The 23446-nt window shown below is 41.0% G+C and overlaps 1 protein-coding gene across 1 annotated transcript in view; it reads right to left on the reverse strand.

Moving 5' to 3' along the window:
• Positions 1 to 23446, reverse strand: part of Pex7 (peroxisomal biogenesis factor 7) — a 52890-nt gene continuing 29444 nt past the window's right edge. The window contains exons 9-10 of the mRNA XM_021221417.1: positions 10737 to 10836; positions 1 to 472 (exon numbers count right to left, since the gene is read on the reverse strand). Coding sequence (XP_021077076.1) covers positions 404 to 472; positions 10737 to 10836 — 169 coding nt within the window. The 3' untranslated portion in view covers positions 1 to 403. The remainder of the gene's footprint in view (positions 473 to 10736; positions 10837 to 23446) is intronic.

Consider the following 23446-nt stretch of genomic DNA (forward strand, 5'->3'; position numbering starts at 1 on the left):
TAAAATATGTATGATCAAGAAATGTGGTTTATTTTGATTTTTATCAACAGGAGTGGTTATATTGTACATCCAAAATGACAAATTAATATTAAAATATATTACTGTCCATGTAATCTACTAACCTCCCATATTTTATGTCATTTTACAATACAGAGATAACATTTTAATAGACATTACAAGATATATTATAACAACAATTATTCTTTAGGATTCCAGAAAACATGGCTTCTGTACCAGGACTACAATATGATACAATGTCTTTATCAGATGCCTCAAAATGTAAGTTTGAGAATTCTGAGATCTCAGTACATATAAAGGCCTAGTTCTACCCTTTCAGTAGTTAGCACTCTGACGCTAAGTAAGTCCGTCAGTTAGCATCTGCTTCTGACTAGAGCGTCGTGTCTTAACCAGGAACTGCGAGGCAAACAGGGTCATAGATCTTTATGGTTTCATCCCAGGAACAGTCTGCCACCTACAAAACACAAACAGAGTCAGAAAAGCATGCAGAACACAAAATCCAAGGCTAGCAGCAGATGCAAGCCTTGATCACCTGGCATGTAAGTTGTCCACAAGTAAGCACAATTTTAAATACAACACACAGAGCTATGTTTCTGATTGAAAGCTATTTTTTTCCTTTAAAGATACATTTTGGGGACTGCTTCCACCGGACTGAATCTGCCTGCACATTTCCTCCCTCGCTGGAGAGGTACAAAAGCTCTCGCCTCCTGCGACAGTGCTGAAAAGCTGTGCTAGCCTGAGAAAGAGGCTGCTTGCTCAACAGACAGTAAAGACATAGGGAGAGAGCAATGAAGAGCACGTGGCCATAATACTTGGAGAGGTCTGGGTACAGGCGGAAGGTATAAGCTGGGTGTCAGTGGATGCACAAGGTTAGTCTGGAACACACCCTACGCATATCCCATGGGCTAGCACCAAGACTTCACAGAGCTACAGGTTGTGTGTGTGTGTGTGTGTGTGTGTGTGTGTGTGTGTGTGGTTATTTTGTTGTTGTTGTTTTGTTTTGTTTTTTATCAAAACTAGGTAAATATAGCCACGGCATATCCATCACAAGACCACCACAGATAGAGTGCTTGAGATCAAGGACACTGGTGAATATTTTAGCACTTCTGTATGCCAACTACTAGGCAACATGCTACACAGACCCAAAGATAGGAATGAAACAAATGTGTTCAATGGAGTTCAAAACTAAAACATCCGAGAGCAGGCAGGGGCTGGAGCTACTTCTCATCAGGTAACATCACTGGCTACTCTTCTGGTGGACCCAGGCTCAATCCCCAGCACCACACAGCAGTGCACCACCATCTGAAACTTAAGTGATCACACACCCTCTTCTGACCTCTGCGGGCCCTACGCACACATGTGGTACACAGACAGACATGCAGGCAAACCATTTATATACATTAAAATAAATAAATAAATAAATAAATAAATATTAAAACCAGAGGACATATTCAGTACTAACGGTGTTATAGATTCAGCTTGAAGACTATACTGAAAATGGAGACTACAGACATGTACATTACGAGGTGAGTTTATAGCTTTAATTTTATTAATCACTAAAAATGTTTGCATGTGCTACTACTGATATAGCAATTCATCTTGGATATGCTAATGTGGTCACTCCTGTAACAAAGCATTACAGGGATCCATGAAGAGGGTTACTTTACTGGCAAGCTTTCCATTTTCTATTTATCACTAGACTATTTTCTCTCAATTTTTGTAGGCAATTGCTTTTGCCCTTGGGAAACTTGCTCAATCTACTGTAATTATCTGTATGACATATGGCCTCCTTAGCAAGGATGAAGAGAACAGAAAGATGTAGAGAAAGGGGGTTGGGGGGAAAAATCACTAATGGTCAACTTTACATTTTAAAAGGGCAGGTTCATCATTGTTTAGCATGTGATGACTTTGAATATCAACTGGATGGGGTCTGGACACTGTCTTCTGGTGGCAGCCCAGGCCCAGGTAAGGGAGAGGAGGAGCTACCTCCTGCCTGTCTCTTTCACTCTGAGGCAAGCTGCACCCCTTGGCTGATACTAGAATCACCAGCTTCCTTTTTCTTTCTATTAGATATTTTCTTCATTTACATTTCAAATGCTATCCCCCCGCCCCTGCTCCCCTACCCACCCACTCCCACTACTTGGCCCAGGCCTTCCCTTGTGCTGGGTCATATAAAGTTTGCAAGACCAAGGGGCCTCTCTTCCCAATGATGGCCGATTAGGCCATCTTCTGCTACATATGCAGCTAGAGACANGAGCTCNGGGGGTACTGGTTAGTTCATATTGTTGTTCCACCTACAGGGTTGCAGCCCCCTTCAGTTCCTTGGGTACTTTCTCTAGCTCCTCCATTGGGGGCCCTGTGTTCCATCCAATAGCTGACTGTGAGCATCNACTTCTGTGTTTGCCAGGCACTGGCCATAGCCTCACAAGAGGCCGCTATATCAGGGTCCCTTCAGCAGAATCTTGCTGGCATGTGCATTAGTATCTAGGTTTGGTGGCTGATGATGGGATGGATCCCCGGATGGGGTAGTCTCTGAATAATCCATCCTTTCATCTTAGCTCTAAATTTTGTCTCTGCTTCTTAGGGCTTCCATCCTAGACAGAGGACCTGCCCTCCAGGCCTTCTCCAGGCTTTCTGCACAAGACTGGGCAGGCAGAGACACTCTGCCTCATGAGCCTCACATTAATCACTGCAAAAGTAAACAGGTGACCAATATACTTTGAAGAATCCTCTAGACTCATTATTTCATTCATTCATTCACTCACTCACTCATTCACTTAAATAATATATACCACAAATAAATATCTAGTACTTTATATTATTCTATTATGTAGCTTCTAGCATTAAAATATTTTTTAATTTAAAGCAATTATTTCTAATCTAAAAAAAAAAAAGAAGGGACGAAATGGAGGAGAGAGCGGGATCATCCTGAAGGTGAAAGACAGACATAATTTGTTACAGGGAGAGGTGGAAAACAGTGAGGGGACTTGGGAATAGTGAATAAAATGTAACTGGTCTGCAGCAGGGCTGCAAAGGCAAAGTAGAACCAGAGTTAGAAAGGAGCACAATTTATAACGTATCTTGGAAGCAAAAATTAAAAGTTCAGATCCTGAAGATTCCCTTTGAAGGTTTCTAGGCAAAGATGACATAGTGACAACTTTAACTGTGTGGATTTGCAAATTAAGACTGCTCTGTTACATACCATTAACACGGTAACACAGAGCTAGCACGCCTCCAATAGCACTAGGCAAGCTCTAGCACCAACCCAGTTAGTTAAGTGACAGAATTTCATGGTTTAATATCCTGTGAGCTTAGACATGATGCCAAGCTGAATTTAAAGGATGTAAAGAAACAAGGAAATTTAGATGATGTCATAGGCTTCTAGATGGCTCCACTGTACAATCAGGTTTCCAAACCAGGTTAGGAATGCTAGAGCAAAAGCAAGACATACACACAGATTACATGGTAAAGGCAACTGGAGAACTGGGTCAATAATCATTAGCATGGGATTAAATGATAGCCCCAGGGTGAAGTTATTCCTTAAGAGAAAATCCTAAGTTAGAAGTTATAACTTAAGAGGAAAATTGTGAATACTGGTGAATAACTGTTTCCAGAAGGATAGTAAGAAAGAAATTGGTAACACATTTATAATGACAAAAGAAAGATCCGAATGGTGACCTTTAAATAATAGATGGAAAGACTGGGAAGGGTCAACCAGTGAAAGACAGAGACTTTTGGGTAAGGTGAAACGCTGCCTCCACAAGAGACAGTGAGCGAGAAGTGGCAGGACAATGAAAACTAGACTATTGCACACCCAACATCATAGCACACGTAACAGAACAGCTCAGGGGATACCAGAAAAAAGCAGGGCAGGACTCGGGCCCAGCTCCTGCCTGGGGGTGGGGACTAAGATTAGCTGGTGTACTGTCCTGCTTTCTATTACGGTGATAAAACACTGACCAAAAGCAACTTCAGGGAGCAAAGGGTTTATTTTAGCTTATGGTTTGTATGTAGTCCAGCATGAAGGGAAGTCAGGACAGGAACTAAAAGGCAAGAACCTGAGGGAAGGAACTGAAGCAGAGACCATAGAGAAATGCTGCTGATTGGCTTGCTCCCTGTGGCTTAGCTTTCTTATGCCACCCAGGACCACCTGAGTAGGGGTAACACTACCCACAGTGGGCTGAGCCCTGTCACATTAATAAAAAAAAATGTCCTACACACTAGCATACAGACAATCTGACTAAGGCATCTTCTTAACAGAGGTTCCTCCAAGGTGGCGCTATCTTGTGTTAAGTTGGAAAAAAAAAAAAATCTTCCCATGGAAGAGACAAGAGAACTTGTCAGCTCCCACAGACTGCTTGCATCCACAGCTCCTTAGTTCCAGCCAGGTGTTTAAGGTTACTGGGTTTTGAAGCGGGGAGACTGGTCCCAGAGGACAGATCTCTGCGCCGCTATCTGCTTCCCACCTCCCACCTCACAGGGCACAGCCCTGGTTAGAACGTCAGCTGCCTCAGCTGTACAATCTGGGGAGCTCCAGGAGGACAGGAAGGCTGACCAGATCACAGACTGCAAAGCCTAGCGTGGCCAGCAGCAGATCCTGGTAGGCAAAGCAGGAAAGCTACTAAGTGACTAGTTACGGTGACGATCTGGTCCGTGTCCAGTACATTCATCTGAGAGACATGGGTCTCCAAGTTCAAGGAGCAACCCTTGTGTAAAGGGCCACTCCATCTTTTTCACAGGGTGAAGTATGTTTTCATTTTAGTAGTTCTCTGACTTTAAGACAGGGTCGCAGGATGTAATCCTGACTGGACGCACATGGGCAGCAAACCTGCTCCTCTGCTCCGGTGTGCCGACATTACAGGCTGTGTCACAAACACCTGGGTGATGTTTTTGACTCAGACGCTTGTTGGTTTGGAGGGCTGAATTCTAGATCTTGTGCTTGTGAGGTAAATGTGCATTTTTTAAATTAGAAAGCTTATACTCAAATTCAAAGTTTAAATCTTTTTCTAACGACTAAAAGTCCATTGTTTATATAATAGTGCTTTCTAGAGAGACCACATATCTTTCAAATGTAACTGCTGGAATTTCATCATGAGAAAACAATAAATTTTTATTAGATATGTAGAGATGATAAACTGAAATGAAGTAATAATGTCCATGTTCCCAAAGAAAGAACTGTGGAAGAAATGTGTAGAGAAACATACATAAATCTGCACTTGGCTTACACTCTGTGAACTTAGAGTCAATGAACCTACAAAAGATGCTGCAGAGCACAAGGAGTTCTAAAGATAAGTTAATATATAAAGGGAATTTCAGTTATATAAGCGGGCATATTACAGGCCAAGTACCACAGACCTCACAACAGAAAAGGGCTCTCCCATTTAGACATAATAAGGATAAAGGAAGAAAGAGAAAACGCAAGGCCTGTATGAATCATGATCAGAGAGAAAAATATCAAAGGAAAAAATGTCTTAGGTGCAGGTCGGTAAGCTAGTTAACAAGGGAAGACGAAGAGTTCTTCTCAGCAATTATCCTTAAAGAGTGACTGCAGACATTTTATTTGTCAGGTTTTAAACCTTTAAAGAGATCTTAACACTGTCAAGAAGAAAGGTGGTGTAAGAACGCCTTTGGACCTATTTTCTCAGATCTTTAAGAATAGAGACATTAAGAAGAATGAGGATTATAAATACTATACTCAATTCACAGATAACATCAGCAAGGTCCTGTTAAGATCACAAGGTAGAGACATTTCTGAGTGGCTATGAAAGATACTGCGAGGTGAGAGGTATTTTCTAAGAGAATAAAATATGAACAAAGGGTAAAACTTCACCGGCTTGCAATCAGTTTCCACATGTTATATGAAGGATAATTAAAAGACATCAAAACTAACTTTAGCCATCAAAGCCATCAACAATGGAGAGCATGGCAAACTTTACTTAACTACAAACTCTTTCCAGATTCTTGAAGCTCAAGCCCCAAAACAGAGTAGTCTGTGACTTCCAAGTTAGTCCCATGATGCCTTGCATCTTTTGCTCTTGCTGTCTTAGAAGCATACAATGGCTAGATGAAGCTGAGCTTCTCCAAAAGACTTTATGGTCTAGATGGCAACCAGACAAATGTGAATAAGGCCAGGACAGACAGGTCACCATGCTCTATTTAAGCTGCCAACTGCCAGGAACCACGTGAGGGCCCCAGGGGAGACAACACAAAAGAAATGATGTGGACTCACAACCCTGTGAGCAGAGAGCAAACTGGTTGAGGCCACTAAACTGTGGAGTAGTTTAAGGAGTAAAATAGAACCATTAAGAGAGGAAGGGGAAAGAAAGAGAGAGGGGGAAGGAGTGCTGTTCAGTGTGGGAAAATTGATGGGATAGCCTCTGGGCTCAGAGCAATAAGGGAGACTCCCTTCATCAGAAGGACTTGTCCTCTGACTTTGTCTGGAGAATTCTAAGCCCACCTATAGGCCCCAATTAGATTACAGGATCAATTTCCTTTCTCCTGACAAAACCTGTTCAGCCAGCACCTGAGATTCCTGAAATGCTTCCCCATGCTAATGAGGCATTCTAGGTACGGTAAGTCCCCAAGCCAATGACCTTTGCCCACCCTGGATGTCCCTACCCTCAGTCCCCCAAAACTTTATAAGCCTTGAATCACCCTAGGTAAAATTGATCTGCCTCCTGAGTGTTTTTCACAGAACACACTCACAGGACTGTAGAATCCAGAGCAGGGAGACCCACAGTTCAACATTTGTTAGGCACTAGGTTTGAACCACAGCAGAACTTGTATTCTAACTCTACTAAAATTACATATGTGACAAAAGGATAAATATTGGTTGAGATCACCATCCTAGCTTGAAAGGAAAGAAAAGTTAGTGTCTAAAACAAAATACAAATAAAATGGGAAGGAAAAGCATAAGTTTACAGCGAAGAGTATGGCAAGAACATGGAAGAAAAGATAGAATATAAGTGGGTCTCGGGACAGTGTTGGAACATCTTTTCTTCAGTAATAGTCTAATAGTTCAAAAGTTTTAACCAAAACCAACTCTGCAGTGTTCCCTTGCTTTTAATGTGCCTTTAACTGGAATGGGCTAGACCATTTACAGCACAGATGCTGATAGGATTGCTCTTACAGGCTTTTACACACAAGAGCAAATGATCTGGGACAAGAGATCATTTTCTTTTCTTTTTCAGTTTAGATCTGTACTTATTGTATGCATTTGAGTGTTCTGTCTGAGTGTATGCATGTGTGTCACATGGAGACTGGGTGTTTGAAGGTGGAACTGGAGCTATGGTGGTTCTGAGCCATCACGTGGGACCCACTGCAGCTCCTCTGCAAAAGCATCACGTGCTCGTAGGAACTGCTGAGCTGTCCTTCCATCCCCAGAGCTTTCCATTTCTTTTTCCTGATTAATTCCTCTGGCTGAGACTTCCAAAAATATTCTAAACAGAAACTGTAGGGTGGGCATCCTCTGTCGTGCCCTAACTACAGAGGCAGTGCTTTCAGTCTTGTGAGATAACTTTATTTCATCTTCCCTTAAAATTTTTGGTCAACTACCCCTTTTTCTAAACGTCTTAAAGGTTTTATACGTTTATATGGAGACTGTTACAATTACCTTCAGATAATATAACTTTAAATATGGTCAGAAGAATGATAGTTTTTACAAAGGTGTCTAATTCCTCATGCCCAAGTTCTATCACTCGGCTTATTGTACTTTTGCTTATAAACTATCCCCCATGAACAAGCCTTATTCTGTCTACCAGATATCCCATTTAAATACCCAAAATGAGATGTCTCAAACATTAATCTTTTTTAAAAACTGTGTATATGTGTACACATGCACATGGCATATGTGTGGATAGATGACTGTAGGTACACACAGAGGTCGGAGGACAATTTCAGGTATTAGCCTTCACCGTCTACTGTGGTTGTGACAGTCTCCTACTCACTGTTGCAGAGGCGAGGCCAGCTGTCCCCAGAGCTCCTGTAGGCTCTACTGTCTCTGCCTCTCATCTTGCTGTCAGAGTGCTGGGATTACAGATACACACTTCTACTTGTGGGTGCCCTTGGGGTCTAGGAATCTGAACTCAGGCCTTTATTCTTTGATGGAAAACACTTGGTTCAGTGGGCCATCCCCCAGCCTCTCAGGCAAACCTTGTAACTGTCCTCTTTCATACTGCCTGCTCTTCTCCAAGCTCCCAAGATCAGACCACTGCCCTTCTGCCTTCCAAGGGCCACTTTGACCCTCTGCCCATTGTCATTAGTGATTGTCATTGTTCTATCTTCAAAGTTTTAGGTAGAACCATAGGAAAGTCCCAGCATGTAGAACACAGTTCAGTCTAATATGTTATCAGTCTTTCCATCTCAAGGATTCCAACTCACCAATATCCGTTTCCTCTAGGTAATTTCAAGAGACTACAAGCTGGCATCCTAGCTTTCACTTTACCTATAGTCTATTAGCCTACAGCTACCAGAATTGTCCTTCAAAGACAAATCCAATTTTACCCATTTCTGTTCTTTTATCAAATCCAGTGTGGTCTGTACGCCCCGTGCAATTCCCGTCTCTCCTTGAATCCCATCATTTCCCATCTTGTTCTCTAGGCTCCAGACACAATGACTTTCTTACTGTTCTTTACAAGGTGGCCATCGAGTCAGCAAGAGAGCCTTCACCAGAAACTGACCTTGATCCTTTAGCTAGGACTTCTGGTCTACCAAAAATAAAGCTACCTAGCCTGTGGTATTTTGTTTTAACAATCTGAACACATATTTATATAGGGAAAATATAAAATTCTTTAATTATCTCACATTCAGCATTTTAAAAATATGGTAAGTAAGCCCATACAAAATTTTAAATTCTAGCATTTAAAAACTAATACTGTAAGGCAGGAAGAGATGCATTTTTTTCATTCTCTTGTGCTAGCTGCTCCCTTATCCCAGGATCTGTGGCAAACTGTTTTCGTTGCCAGTTGACTTATTTCCTCTTCATATCCTCAATGTCTGCTCACTCAACAAGCTCTGAGATAAGCCTCGGTTCCTCTGCACCTCTTAAGTCAAATATCTATTCTAATTATATACACCTTCCCAGGCTTATCGCAGTCACCCAGTGGTCTGATTTAACAGACTAACTTCTTTATAATGGCAGGAGACATGTTTACTTTTATTCCTCCTCAAATGTCTCTAATCAGTACCTCCACAAGGTTCTACATATGAAAATGTATGTTGAAGGGACCTATGAGAGGAAGTAATCCTACTTCTATGGTCTCCTGTCTGGCACGTCTGAATTATGGATTACAAGTTAAAGATCCCTGCTTCTCCACGCCTAGATACCCTCAACAACAGCTACACTTCCTTAGTATAAATGAAGTTTGGTTAACCGAATGCTATTGACACACATCAACTGCCAAGCTACAGACAAATAGATGCCTTGCAATAAAATCCCTTATTGTTTAAGGATGCATGTTCTAGTTGATTAATAAACCTCTGATTGGTCAGTTTTAATAACTCCGGACTATAGGAGATCTAGGTAACAGTGGGTATTTTTCAGGCTGCCATGAAGAACTACCAGAAGCAAGGACAGAGAGGAGCTACAGGTGTTACCACAGTTCTGGAAGGCGTCTACAGAGAACAGGTAATAGAACTAGGTATCAGTGGCGTCTCAATGTACCTTTGTGTCTGAGCCTTTTGTACTGCCACGTTTCAGTGGTATGATAGCAAGTAAATACAACAACCTTCTCTTCAACTATCAATAACCAATGTTTTTTAGAAAAGGAACTAGATTATTTAAGGCACATTACATTTACACTGAAGACAATTCTCTTTCATTTTCTTTTTTAATAGGTTATTAACAGTTTAAAACAATTATTTTGCTGATAATGTGAATATTCAAAAGCTTATTGGAAGTATTTTAAAGAGAACTGTGTTGCTAAGTTCCTAAAGTAAAATAAAGCTGTGTGATATAGTAGTGAAAAATGGGATTTTTCTTTTTAACCTCTAAAATTTAGCACAGAAGCAAAAGTCTTTAATCAGCCTAGAATCCCCACATGTGGCCAAGCACCTTACCACGGAACATGTGAGCTTGAGAGGTTATTTCCGACCTGACTTTACAATTTGTAAGACTAAAACAGCCTTTTAATGAACTCTGAAAAACTATCTCAAGTTCTCAAGAGGACAGAAGAGGAACTATTAGTTTACTGACTAAAAGAGAAATTGTCTCCTTTGTTCTCTGTCTGAGGCCTCCCGTGGGGCTGGGGGCTGGGGATGAGGAGACAGTCCAGACAGAGACAATGTGTCAGCTGTGATGCCCTGTGCTGAGAGAAGGACTGCAAGCTCCCGACCTACCGCTGCCAAGCTCTGGGGACACAACATGCCCCCTTCCTCTTCCCTTTCCCTCCTGCCTCAGGGAGAGGCCAAAGTCTTCAACACTTTAGACAGGACATTTTGAGGAAAGGTTCCGTTTCCTATAAGAGAACTCAACCCTCCCCTCCCTCCCTCCCTCCCCCCACATTTATTACCCAGATCATCAATGACACACAAGACAGACCTTCTGAGGAAAGCTGAGCCACTCTCTCCCTCCTCTGTTCCCTGCCCTCTCACACTCAGTCACAGACAGAGACGTCAGGCTAGCAGAGCGCACACCCTAAGGGCCGCGGGGTCCGCGGGGTCCATGTCAAAGCTGCTTGTTCACTGTACGTGTAGAAAGTCCATGAACCTGCACCCATTACCTGCGTGGGGCTCTGGAGACTCAGGTCTAAGCCGCAAGTAAACTCTGTGTGATGTTCCACCGTTTCCAGAAGCGGATCAGGCTTGGAAAAATTCCAGAACCTGTGACAATCACAAGGGAGAGGGAGAAAAAGAAAACACAATCGCTAAAATACTTCTATTAACAAGTAGATATATGGCATAGAAAAGATTTTATCACAGCAGGCCCAACTAACTCATAATGCCCGTCCCACCATTGATTTACATAAAACATCTATTAAGGAAAGTATGTACCCCATTCTAATAGCTCAAAGAACAAAACAGAATTACTAATCTGCCAAGCTTTTAAAAAATTACTGTGTTCTCATTTTGATAGCTTATAAAATGGAAGTTTAGAACCTTTTTGTTTAGAAAAAAATTGTTAAACTCTGAAGGTGATTTGGGATGAGAAACAGTGCTTCTTTTCCTAGCTGTCTCTCAAAGCAATCATGTCTGGAAAACAAGGATATTCGATTAGATGAACTCTTAACATTTTGTGATTTTTTAAATTCTACTTCATTTCTTAACAAGTAATATGAAAAGCACTTAAGCTTAATTTACATTTCAACAGAAATTCAAATTCTTTAAAATGAATCTGTTCTCTTGTGAATATCTCTGTAAATTCTGAAACCTTCTTTTCAGGCCTAGCCTTTCTTAGAGATTCCCAATCAGCGTCATTTCCAGAGTCAAGCCACTATTTTATATTCTACTTCTCCTTTATAAACTGAGAATAACAATATTTACCATAATACAGCTCTGATTTCTGTTGTTCAGAAAATTTTTCTCTATTTTCAATGTAGAAATTAGTACTTGAGCTTTCTAAAGCTTTGTCTGCTTAACATCTTTTCATTTATTCTAAACACACTATAAAACAGCACACCAGAGTCCTAGGAATCATCTCATAATTCAGCTTTTCTAATGATGTAGTGTGGAACCTGCTGGAGGTTGGGCTGGTCTCTCTGAAAGAGAGCAAACATAGAAAACCAACAGTCACGGTTTGTTTAACCTGGTGGTATTATTTCCCTAATAAACACAGTGCTGGCCTTATTAAGTTTTGAAAAGGACTGTTGCTATGGATAATCCCCTGTGTGGGTAGCAGAGAGATACTAAACAAATAGCTCATTTATCTGATTACTGAGAGCTACAGATTATTTAGGGAGAGAATTTTGCTTTTGAAAATGTGTCTTTTCAAAATAAATTGAGGGTACAAGCCACAGACCTCAGAAATGCTAATGGTAGTTTTCTTGTTTTTGCATACTTGTTCCTAGACAGTGAATTGTACCGAGGCCAAATTTTCTGAATCTTAATGATGTTTATATAAGCAAAAGTAAACTTGTAACTGTACAGTTTTGTTTCTAAAAACTAGTTATATACTCATTTGCATTTTTGAAACAATAATCAGATGATCTTGCATATGTATCCAAAATGTTCCAACCATTCATAATGGTTTTTAAAATATGCATTTAGTATGACAAAAATGATTAAGGGAAAGTTAAAGGTAGGAGAGTAAGCTGAACCCTTCAATGAGATTAATAAATAACAATACATCCCATGAAGTCATGTGTGCTTGGCAGGAAGAAGCTAAGATGCTAAGTTTTCTAGCGGCCACCAGGAAAGAAACACCTCACTGGGCCCTGGACTTGTATCTGTAAGCACACTGCTCACTCAGGAGGGAACTCTAGGTTTGAGAAACTATAGACTAGATTACCTTTATATAATGAAAATGTTATTGAGGCTTCTTCAAGACACAGAGATGTGCCACCAGCTGCCACAGGTCAGTCAATGGCATCACCCAAAGGATCTTTAGTGGTCAGATGTATAACCCAGGTATACAGCTCTTTGATTTCACTGTGGAGTTAGGTTTATTTCGGTAGTGAGGAAGCTAAGTCATCTTTATAGAAAGTGTAAACTTCTTACAAGTTTTCAAAGAGAATAATGAGCAACAGGACCCAGGAATACAATTTCTGTTATTGCTGTTGTGAGCCACTTAAGGTAATGCTGCCTGAGAACAAGAGTGGGCATCATGTACTGCAAAGGCCTGAGACAGGGCTGCAAGCACGAGGAGGCAGAGAGACTTTAAGAGTTCATCGGACGTGCTCAGTACGCAACTAAATGGGCCCGGCAGGCCTTGGAGCCCCAAACCTAGTCAGAGCCACCCAACCTTCAGGAGTACCAATCAAGTATTTGTGTGAGTTTATTAAAAGAAAAAAAAAAGACCTCAAACAAAATTCATGTTAAACGTTCCTACAATTTTAAAAACCAAAAGCCTCAAAGTAAAACAGCAAAACAAGCTGCCGTCACCAAAGCATCTAAGAAGCACACATGAGAAGCCCTGAGGTGAAAATGCAGGAGAGACTGTATGTAATTCAGAGCAGCAACAGGACAGTGGCCAACTGTGGGGGAGAGCCGTGCTTCTCCTTTCTTTTCTCTGCCACTCTTTTGTTTCCCTTCAGTTTTGGGGGACAGTCTTATGTAGCCCAGAGTAGCCTTGAGTTGAATATGCATCCAAGTCTGTTTTTTTTTTTTTTAATGAATTACTTATTTTATGTATGTGAGTACACTGTAGCTGTCCTCAGACACACCAGAAGAGGGCATCAGATCCCATTACAGATGGTTGTGAGCCACCATGGGGTTGCTAGGAATTGAACTCAGTGCTCTTAACTGCTGAGCCATCTCTCCAGCCCAAGGCTGGTCTTAAACTCCTCAGTGCTAGGATGACGGGTGTGCTATGCTACACCCTACTTCTGAAGCTTCAGTTTTCTCAAGGAAAACAAGAGCCAAGAAAGTTAAAAAAATATGCATGCGCTCGTACACACATATGCACACACACACACACACACACACACACACACACACACACACACACTAATACTGCAATTTATTTTTGGTATACTAAAATGTATTTTAAAAATATTATTAAATGTGGTAAATCTGAAAAGACAAACTAGGCAGTATGCCAGCCGACTATGATTATCCTCAAATTGTAACTAGTTTTCCTAACAGAAGAACTACTTGTAATAGCAGCCATGGAGTGTGTTCCAGCATGTGCACCTCCAGAACGCATACACTCAACTCCATTCAAGCGCTGCCACCAAGAGCTATGAGCGGCACAGTGTGCTTCTCTAGGTCTCCTTACTGAAGTGAGCAGCCTGCTCTTTCCTGGCAACCCTCTTCTGGACTCACCACAGCAGAACAGGGGCTGTTCTCTTCTGGTAGGAGTCGCCCAGAGACACCATTAGCTGGGCAGATAGATAAGGCACATTGTTTTCCAGTGAAATGTTTGTTTTGGTAGCATATACACTACTTGGTGCCTTTTTGTCTCTTGGCTGATAAAATCACCGACTATTTAAGCTCTCTGATGGGAAGTAAATACAGGACAAGACTCCAATGATTAAAATATGACAGAACTGTAGAGCATTTTTCATTTAAATTGGAGATTATATTACAAGTTACTTTTTGCCTTCTGACCCCACTGTCCTTTAACAAAGCAAGTATAAAGCATTATTAACTAGAATATCAAATTATTTAAAGAATTAAGCAGAAGCTAGTTTGTCTCACTGAGATGTAATCTGAAATATCTATAGTAACACTTCTGAAGTTCAGGCAAGAGGTGAATTTAGCAAACTTTTAAAGCACTCTTATCCTTCCCCTGACTAACTGCAGCCTACGAGCTAGCTATCAACTCTTCCTGGCTCTGCTGCCACCAGAAAAGACAAGGTCCTGCCTTGGCTACTTTCTGTGTGCTGCATGTGTGTTAGGTAGAGCTGTGCTTCACAGTTTAACATGCACGGCACCACCGTAATACCTTCCACTTGTGCTGCTAACGGTCAAGTCTCTAGAACAAAGGGCAAAAAAAGTCACTTCTTTCAGAATCGGGGACGAGGAAGGTGCTGTGTGAGAAGCCAGCAGTCGGGCTATCTCTTGTAGCTTAGGCTGACACTGCTGTGTCAGTGCACTCACTGTGCTGTGCTCATGTGCAGAGAGCAGTGATCGAAGAAGCGATGGATTAGAGAGATATTTAAGTAGAATAAGTGGGATGATTAATGAAACAATGAAATTCAGAATGGGCCATGTCTCTGGATCTGTGGATTAATTTACAGACCTAGCATCCTCTCATAGCCTCTAAGCTCCTTCAACTGAGAGACTAAGTCTTATTCTTTGCACTTTTTGCATGTATAAAAGTGTCTGACACGGGCTGGACACGGCTCGGTGAGAACACTAAACTGGCATGTGAAAGGCCATGGGTTTAATCCCTAGCACTGAGAAACAGTGTCTACTCCACAGTCCACCAAGGGATGCCCAGGAGTAAATGAAAAAAACAAATGAGCACCCTGAGCACGTGCCAGGTAACAGAAGCCAGCCCCGCACACAGAGTCCCAAATAACGGATCACAGACTCATCCCTCAGCTGTGCCTGAAAATTCCAGCTCAGGGGCATTCCTGGCAAAGCTGACCTTAGGAAATGTTGGTGCCCAGTGAACTAAGTTTAGGAGCTACCATGTAAACGCAATGCTTCTTAAGTATACTTCAACAGACACAGACTTGATAAATCTCCCCTTAGGCCAAGAGCACTTTCAGGCAGAAAGAAAAAACCAACAATGTCAATAGTGCAGTGATTCTTAACTCTGGTTACACTGAAATCAACTGAGAAGAAATGTTAAAAAAAAATAAAAATAAAAATTGCCGGGCGGTGGTGGTGCACTTGGGAGGCAGAGGCAGGTGGATTTCTGAGTTCAAGGCCAGCCAGGTCTACAGAGTGAGTTCCAGGACAGCCAGGGCTACACAGAGAAACCCTGTCTCAAAACAAACAAACAAACAAACAAAATCAATGACTAAGTCCCCACTATAGAGGGAGGTATGACCCAGCAACTGAATCACTGATTTTTAGTTTTCAAACTTAAACTCACATCAGACTCACCTTAGCACAAACAAACTGAAGGGCTCTGGAATTGCCCAAGAAGTTTTGGAAGAAGCAAGTCCTAAGTGCTGGTTAGGTGGCTGTCCTGGGACAGTACTGTGGGAATCACTGCCCAAGACTGCTACAAATGAGAACTTACACTCTTTTGACTCCAGCAAGACTCTGGGGAGGGACAAATACGTTAGAGACAAAGTCCCAGAGGTGAAGTAACGCGCTGTTATTTCTTGTGAATTATCTTCGCCTACAAGGCTTTCTTCTAAGTTATTAGTAGAAAGCAATGAAATACAATGTTAGCTCCTTCTTCCCAGTAATAAAAAAATAAAGATGATCCAAGACTGAGTGTCCACTTTATCTTCAGCAAGATTACTCAGGGTAGCACAGTGGAAGGTGCTTTCATGTTATTTTATAAACTTGCTTTTGAGGGTCTGGGGAGCTAGCTTAATCAGTAATGTGCTTGCCACACAAGCATGAGGACCTGAACACCATTCCCAGTACCCATGTAAACAGCCAGACCTGATATGGTAGTGACAAAGTCAGGAGGCTCAATGGCAGCCAGTCTAACCTACTCCAGGGAAACAGGTTCCACTGACAGACCCTGTCTCAAGGCATGAGACACACACACACACACACACACACACACACACAACACACACGCACACACGCAAATCTGCTTTTGATCATCACCCAAATTTCATGGCACACACAGATGTTTAAGTTCATTTCTCAGCCTAGGGACTAGGCTAGGGACAATCTCACAATCCTCGATGCCATACCTAATGAGCAGCAGTTCAGTTCTGAAAGTACACGGTCTAATAATACCATGCCCGCTACCTCTTTACTCAATCAGGGGAGCTCAGGAGATCATATACAGGCACCACCTATGATTCTCTGGGTAGTTCTGATGTATACTCTGAAGCTTAAAACAGGCCTGCATCAACTCAGTTCCCCTACATCTCCACCATAGAAAATTCCATACGCTAAAGCTCAGGCCAAAACTCCATTAGTCAAACAACTTACACTTAAAACCAACACCCTCAGGAAATGATGAGCCAGCATAAACGTAAACTTCAAAAACGTCCCTCCCTCTTTTAGTATGTTTGTAAGCACTCAGCTCTCGCTCTCAGCTGCCGCAGTCTCTTCCTAACTGGCAAGTGCTCACCTCCTTCTGTCACCAAACACACTCATCTTTTGCCATGACTTTCAAGAAACTAGACATGTCTGTGGTTACAAAAGAAGTTTAATGACACATGAAATCCAACACTAAGACACATGAGGAAGTCATGGGCCCACTATTTAATTCTTACCACTTTTAGGGGAGCTTAAAGATAAAAATCATAGCCTAGCAAACAGTTTTACAACGAGGTAAAAGTCATCCACACTTATCAGCTATTACCTAATGCTCACTGATTGGCACCAATGGAAAGCTAGTTTGCTTTTTGTTTGGTTTTGATTCTGGAGCTAATAACTGTAACAAAAATTAAGCTTAAATAAATTAATGGTTAATTTTGGAAAACTACTCAACAGTTTTCAAAGATGACTTTTAAACAGCCACAAATATCCAGAAGTAATACCATGCTTACAAATGTTCAAGGTGAAACATAATAAAAATTCTAGACTTAGCTTCTCTGTCAAAATGAATTAATTATAATATTTCAATTAAAACCTTAATCAGATCAATATTTTCAAGAGGCAAGCTCCCATTCATCAAAGCAAGCATCAAGCCTAGAGTACATGATGAATTAAAGAAAGCCATTAGGTTGATGGAAGGCTGGCTCTGGGAGTGCTCATGGCTGCAGTCCACAGGCACATGGATGATGGATAAAGAACGCCACATCTCAACAAGAGGAGTAAAGAAAACGCTCCCATAAAGCTCATTGTTAATTAGTACAAAGAGTCATGAAACCTCTTTAAATAAATATTTTACTAAAAAGAAATAAAATTGAAAAAATTTTATTTTTCAAGTGAATTTCAAGAAACTGGACATCCCTGTGGTAACAAAAGAAGTTGATTGCTTAATGGCCCACAAAATCCAACACTAAGACTCGAGGTGAAGTCATGGGCCCACCTATGAAATAGAGTCAGTGTCTTGATCAGTAATGTCCTAAGAACACCCTATGCACATTTGGACTGTTAACTGCCCTGGGAAAGCGGGACTCAGAGCTAGTGAGAGTTTGCAGAAGAACGGGTAGCTGACACTCCCTAGCAAGGGTACCCCAGAGCATCACGTCTAAACAGTAAGAATCCTTAGACTTCCAGCCTCTGCCCAGCTGGGCTCTGACTGTCCCTTAGCCACACCACATGAAGTAGTTAATGTTCCCATTCTGAAGCTGAACAGCTATGAAGTCACGCAGCAGTGCTGCATGCTTGTAGACAGTCTGCAGAGCTTATAACCGGTCTCTTTACTCCCTACTCAGCAGGCACTGGGCACAAAGATAGGGAGGAGCCAGCAGTCAGACAGAGGAGAAGAGAGGAGACACGAGGAGCCAGACAAAGATGGAGAGAGAAACACAGAAAAAGCAGACCAACAATGCTGTTTCTTTTCTTGTGACAGGATATGGAAGTGTGAAGAAAAGAAAGGAAAGTCACCCCCAAGAGGGGCTGGAAGCAGCAGCAGCAGGTACCCAGAGTGAAGGACCCTCAGCTCCTCCCTCAGACCCTGTGGGTTCTCCTCTGAGAAACACCTCCCCTTTCCACTACCTGCAAAGGGTTTCTGGTTTACACACACGCACATGCAGGTGCACACATGCCTAAGTAACAGAAAGACAAATGCTGACTGTAAGATAAATCATATGGTTTATACTCTCTGTATAGTCCATTCCATTAAGCTGCAGCCACACTCTAACTGGAGTTTCAGGACAGACCTCGAGTATGAATTGTTTGCCACTGAGCTTTGGAGGCACATTAAACCATGACCAGCTGACTCGTAGAACCCAGTTGATCTGAGTAAACAGCCTCACTCTTGTGTAAACAGCGAGCAGGAGGAAAGACCAAGGCTTTCTGCTCAGCTACCTCCTTACTCTCGAAAAGTGCAATGCACAGATGCGGTCCCTGCTGCACAGATGCGGTCCCTGGCCCAGTGTCCAGGGCAGCTCTCCGAAGCCTGGTTCCTGGGCAGTCACCCTCAGCCCTTCTCACTGTTGCTTCTGACTGGGCCCCCCGCCGTCCTAGATATTGACTCAGAGTTTACTGAGCCTGGTCTCATTTTCAGATGAGCTTTACTCTACTACAGAGCAAAGGCAAAGCGACATAGCCTTAAGAAAACAGAAGCACACACAACAAAATTTATTTCATTGCCTTACTGGAACTATAGAACAGAACTCTTAAAACCGCCATGCAAATTATCTGTCAAAATCCATAACATTTGCCCTGGAACTAACCAGCACAATTCAGATCAAAGCAGCTTCACACTGCACTGAGCCAAGGATCACCCCTCGCCCCCTTTCCTAATCTTACGCTCATGTCAGGCTGTGGACTACACGTGCACTCGGGTTGATTCTTAAAGGAAACTGTTTCACTAAAGAATTCTGAAAATGTTCTGTACTCAAAAATCAGGGTAATTAAAATCAAAAGGTCTCACAAGTTCTTCTTTAACTAATGAATGTTCTCTCATTTTACAGGAAATTATTTGGGGTTTGGTTTTGTTTTTTTAACATGGCATTTAACTTACAAAGTTATAGTTCACTTCATGAAAAGATTTCTCCAATACAGCAATAACTGATACAGGATTTATACATGTCATCTGGGAAATAATTAACAATTTATAACATTTACATGTTATTTTGTAATTGTAGGACAAACTGAAAACACCTCTGTGTGACCCACGCATTGATAGGGACCCCAGTACAACTTCCCCAAGGCTTTCAGGCCATTCTACTTTCCACCAAAACAGCAGTTTCTCCTTAGAAACAGTTTCTCATTTAAACAGGATGCATTAAATTCAGTTTTGTTAAGGCCTACTTCAAACATAACTAAAGTGAGATCATGTTTTTGAGCTTTTATCATTAGGATAACCAAAGTTGTCATAATTTTCCATCTAATTTAAGATTACTTACATTTGTAAACATTTATTTAGCAGATCCCAATGGCTAGAGATAAACAATAAAATATACAAGTCTATCTGGAATCAAACAATGTGCTCTCTTAACACAAAATGCATTTAAAACTAAGTGTCCTTGAAAGAATTAAATAAATAAGGGAACAAATATCCTTCTTTTAAAAAAAGCCAAAGGCAACTACATTGAGATAACCTCCTAATATTAGAGATATCATCAAACTGTTCAGCAACATACAAAAATATGCTTGGCTGACAGAACTGTTTAATACATTTCAAAGGTGTAGCATTTAGATGCATCTTTGATCATTGTATGAATTCAGCCGCAGGCCTTGAGAAGGTTAACCATTAACCTCATACAGCTAGGCACAGAGGAACGCCTCGGAAGAACTAGACACTTCTCACAGGCAGTGGTGGGGTGCTACAGGGCTGCAGCTCAGCCATGCTTGTCTGCTTATCTCCCTGTGCTCTCTGTGGGGAAGGGGCTAGGTAGGGCACGGACAAGCGGCTGGAGAGACCCAGGACACAGCCGGCTACACAGCCAGCTATACAACCTGTTTACTTTTGCTGACCTTTGTTTTAGGGAAGGGAAAAAGAAGAAGAATCTGCCTGTGGAAATCTCTGCTAATAAGCACAGGGATCAAAAGCACACCAGCCACAGCAGAGCTAAGACACAGGCAGGCAGATCCCATGGGGGAATGTGACAGTAATAAAGGTATTTTATTGGTAATCCATTCTGTCCAGATTCTAAGTTAGCAAAATCCAATTAAAAATCATCCTCCTACTTTGCAATAAAATAACTGATTCTTATCTTACTCCAAATTAAATATCAAGTCACACTATTAAAAGGCATTAGTAAGAAATATTTTAGTATCATATTTAGCATGAGTAAATATTTTACTATTTCATGAAATTTTTTATTTTGAAATTATCAATCCATGCAAAAATTCAAAGACTGAAATAATTTAAATACCATATATCCTTCTAGTTCACAGCTATTAAAAATTAACAATATTTTCTTAGCTTCCTCTCTTTACATAGATGTATGTGTAATACTTTTGCTAAATCATTTAAAAATAAATTTTAGACATTTTGCATTGTCTGTGATTTTACTAGACCTTATAAATTCTAATCATAAATATTAGATATAATTTATTGTAAAACTACAACATAAGTACAAAATTTTAAAAAGAAAACTAAAATTTATTGAATATCTTATATGTGCCAGACATGATGTGAATGGCTTCTATTTAATTACATTTAAATGTCATAAAAATTATAGAGGAAATGAAGGCTGAAGGAGATGTACGGCATAAGAGATTAAATATAACTCGATTAAATAACAGTATATAGTTTAAATATACCAAATAAATATTAAATATGCAATAAATATTACTAAGTACAAACTATGAAACACAGACATGGCCACTTAGCTATGGATCTTAACACGCTGCACATATCCATTGCCACATGGTGACCCTGTTCTGGTTCCTGCTGCACTATATACATCGCTAGGTTCACTTCTACCTCACCTTCACAGGGCACTAGAAGTTCCTACTCACACAGCTCCTCTGTGGCTTTGAGCAATATAATTATCTTATTAATGTAATGATAGGAAAGCATGAATGATTAATACTTCAAGTCTCCATGAGGAACTTACATTTTAAAATAGGAAACTTATTACTATTAGCATCTATTTTAGAACATCTGCTATTTTTTAGACACTAATTATGTGCCAAGAACATTTGGGGTACTACTTCACTGAAGCCTCTAAACATTTCTGCAAAGGTGTCACCATTTCTATTTATCCATGGCTGGGAATTGGAAGGGGCAGCCTTGCACTCCCAGTCAACTGACTAAAGGTTCACATATTCATTGCATTCAGAGATGTCCGGCCCAGAGAACGTTCCCAGATTTCTCTAAAGAGTAAGCGACGTGAAGGAACAGGACTAGTCTCTGTGACCCCTGATTTTACTCCTCTCCCAACTCCAAGGGGAAGAGAGAAACAAAGGGCCAAGTGTAGGGTGACTGCTTTTTCTTGCTTTAAAATAAAAGTGACTACTCCGTCCTAGAAGATTAGAGCTGATGAAATGGCCCTTATGTCCAAAGACAGATGGTTTTCTGCCTGAATTGGTTACTGCCAATTCTGTCTTTAAGGCTGACAACAACAGGACACTTAGCACTTAGTGTGTCAGCATTGTGTGTGCCAGCTCACTGGGTCATCACAACAATCTCTTGTTGTTGCTCCATCATCTCCAGTTTACAAATGTAGAACACGAGCAACACAGTTTTCAGGGAACTTGCTCAAGTTTATATGCCTAGTAGCAGTATATACCCGGCTCCACTACAAGGGCATCAAAGTTTATGCTGGCCCTAATGATTCTATGAGTATGTCTTCAATTACTCTCTACCTGTATTGATGACTGCATATCTCTCGCTATACCAACAAAACTGAAAGGCTTTAGCCTGCTTCTATTCTCCAGTCTTCCTTTTTATCATTTCCTGCCATGGTCTGAATGTAACTGTCCTCTGTAGGCGCCTGTGTTTGAACACTTGGTCCCCAGCACAGGGTGGCCCTTGAAGTAGGACCTCACTAGAGTGAGAGGGTTGCTAGGCCAGGCCTTATGGTTTATTTTCCCCAGTCCTGTTCCAGCTTCTTGACTGGGGTAGACACAATGTGAACCATTCACAACATCTATATTGTTTTGTAACTGAATAGACTTGAAACATTGAAGCTGCTAGGTCAAGAGAGACTCCATGTAGAACCTGAATGCACATAGTTTGATATCAATAGCATTATATTGTTACCATATTTTTCTTGCCAAAATATACATCTTAAAAAATTAAGCTTTGGGCTGATTTGTTACTGCCAAAGGCCACATGTAACAATGTTATGAAGGTTAGAATATATATATGAAAATATCAAGACTCTGAGGCATTAACTGAGGCTAATGTGGTCATTTTAGCTTTATCAACTATGAAAATTCTATCTGAACTACTTGAAATATATTTGCTACAACATAAAAGACAGCATATTGATCTTTCTAATAAAAATCATTATTGGACAGCTTTTTTTTAGGTTGTAACATACCACATACTTAATTTTCTCATTTTATTAATGATATGCCTGGTATACTTGGTATGAAACAAAAAGCAAGCACTTGAAACTCAAATCATGCTTTATACATTGTTAGCACAGCACACACGGCTTAGCAGGATGAAGAACTAGCCTAGCAGAGAGCGTAAAAGGGAAAGGGAATATGCTGAAATCTATGATGATAACATTCACAGAACACAAGAATGCACTGTGAAACAGTTTTCATTTGGATTACATTTATTTATTTGTTGGGGATGGCTTTATGAAGAGGTCAAAGGACAACTTACAAGAGTCAGCTCTCTCATTCTGCCATCTGGGGACTAGAGCTAGAACTCAGGCCATCAGGCGTGGTGGAGGCTTTACCTGCTGAGTCATCCCAACAGCCCTATTATCAAACACTTTAGACTTAGCATTATCTTAGGTGAAATCTAGAAAGAATCAACGTAAAGAGATGGCAATAAAATGAGATAATATCCTGCAAACCCATCACAAGTTTAAAATACTGTAAGTTAAAAATGTATTTATCACCAGGAGGTGGTGGCGCATGCCTTTAATCCCAGCACTTAGGGGGCAGAGGCAGGTGGATTTCTGAGTTCAAGGCCAGCCTGGTCTACAGAGTGAATTCCAGG

This window comes from Mus pahari, chromosome 21 (assembly GCF_900095145.1).
Source record: "Mus pahari chromosome 21, PAHARI_EIJ_v1.1, whole genome shotgun sequence".
NCBI classification, from domain to species: domain Eukaryota; kingdom Metazoa; phylum Chordata; class Mammalia; order Rodentia; family Muridae; genus Mus; species Mus pahari.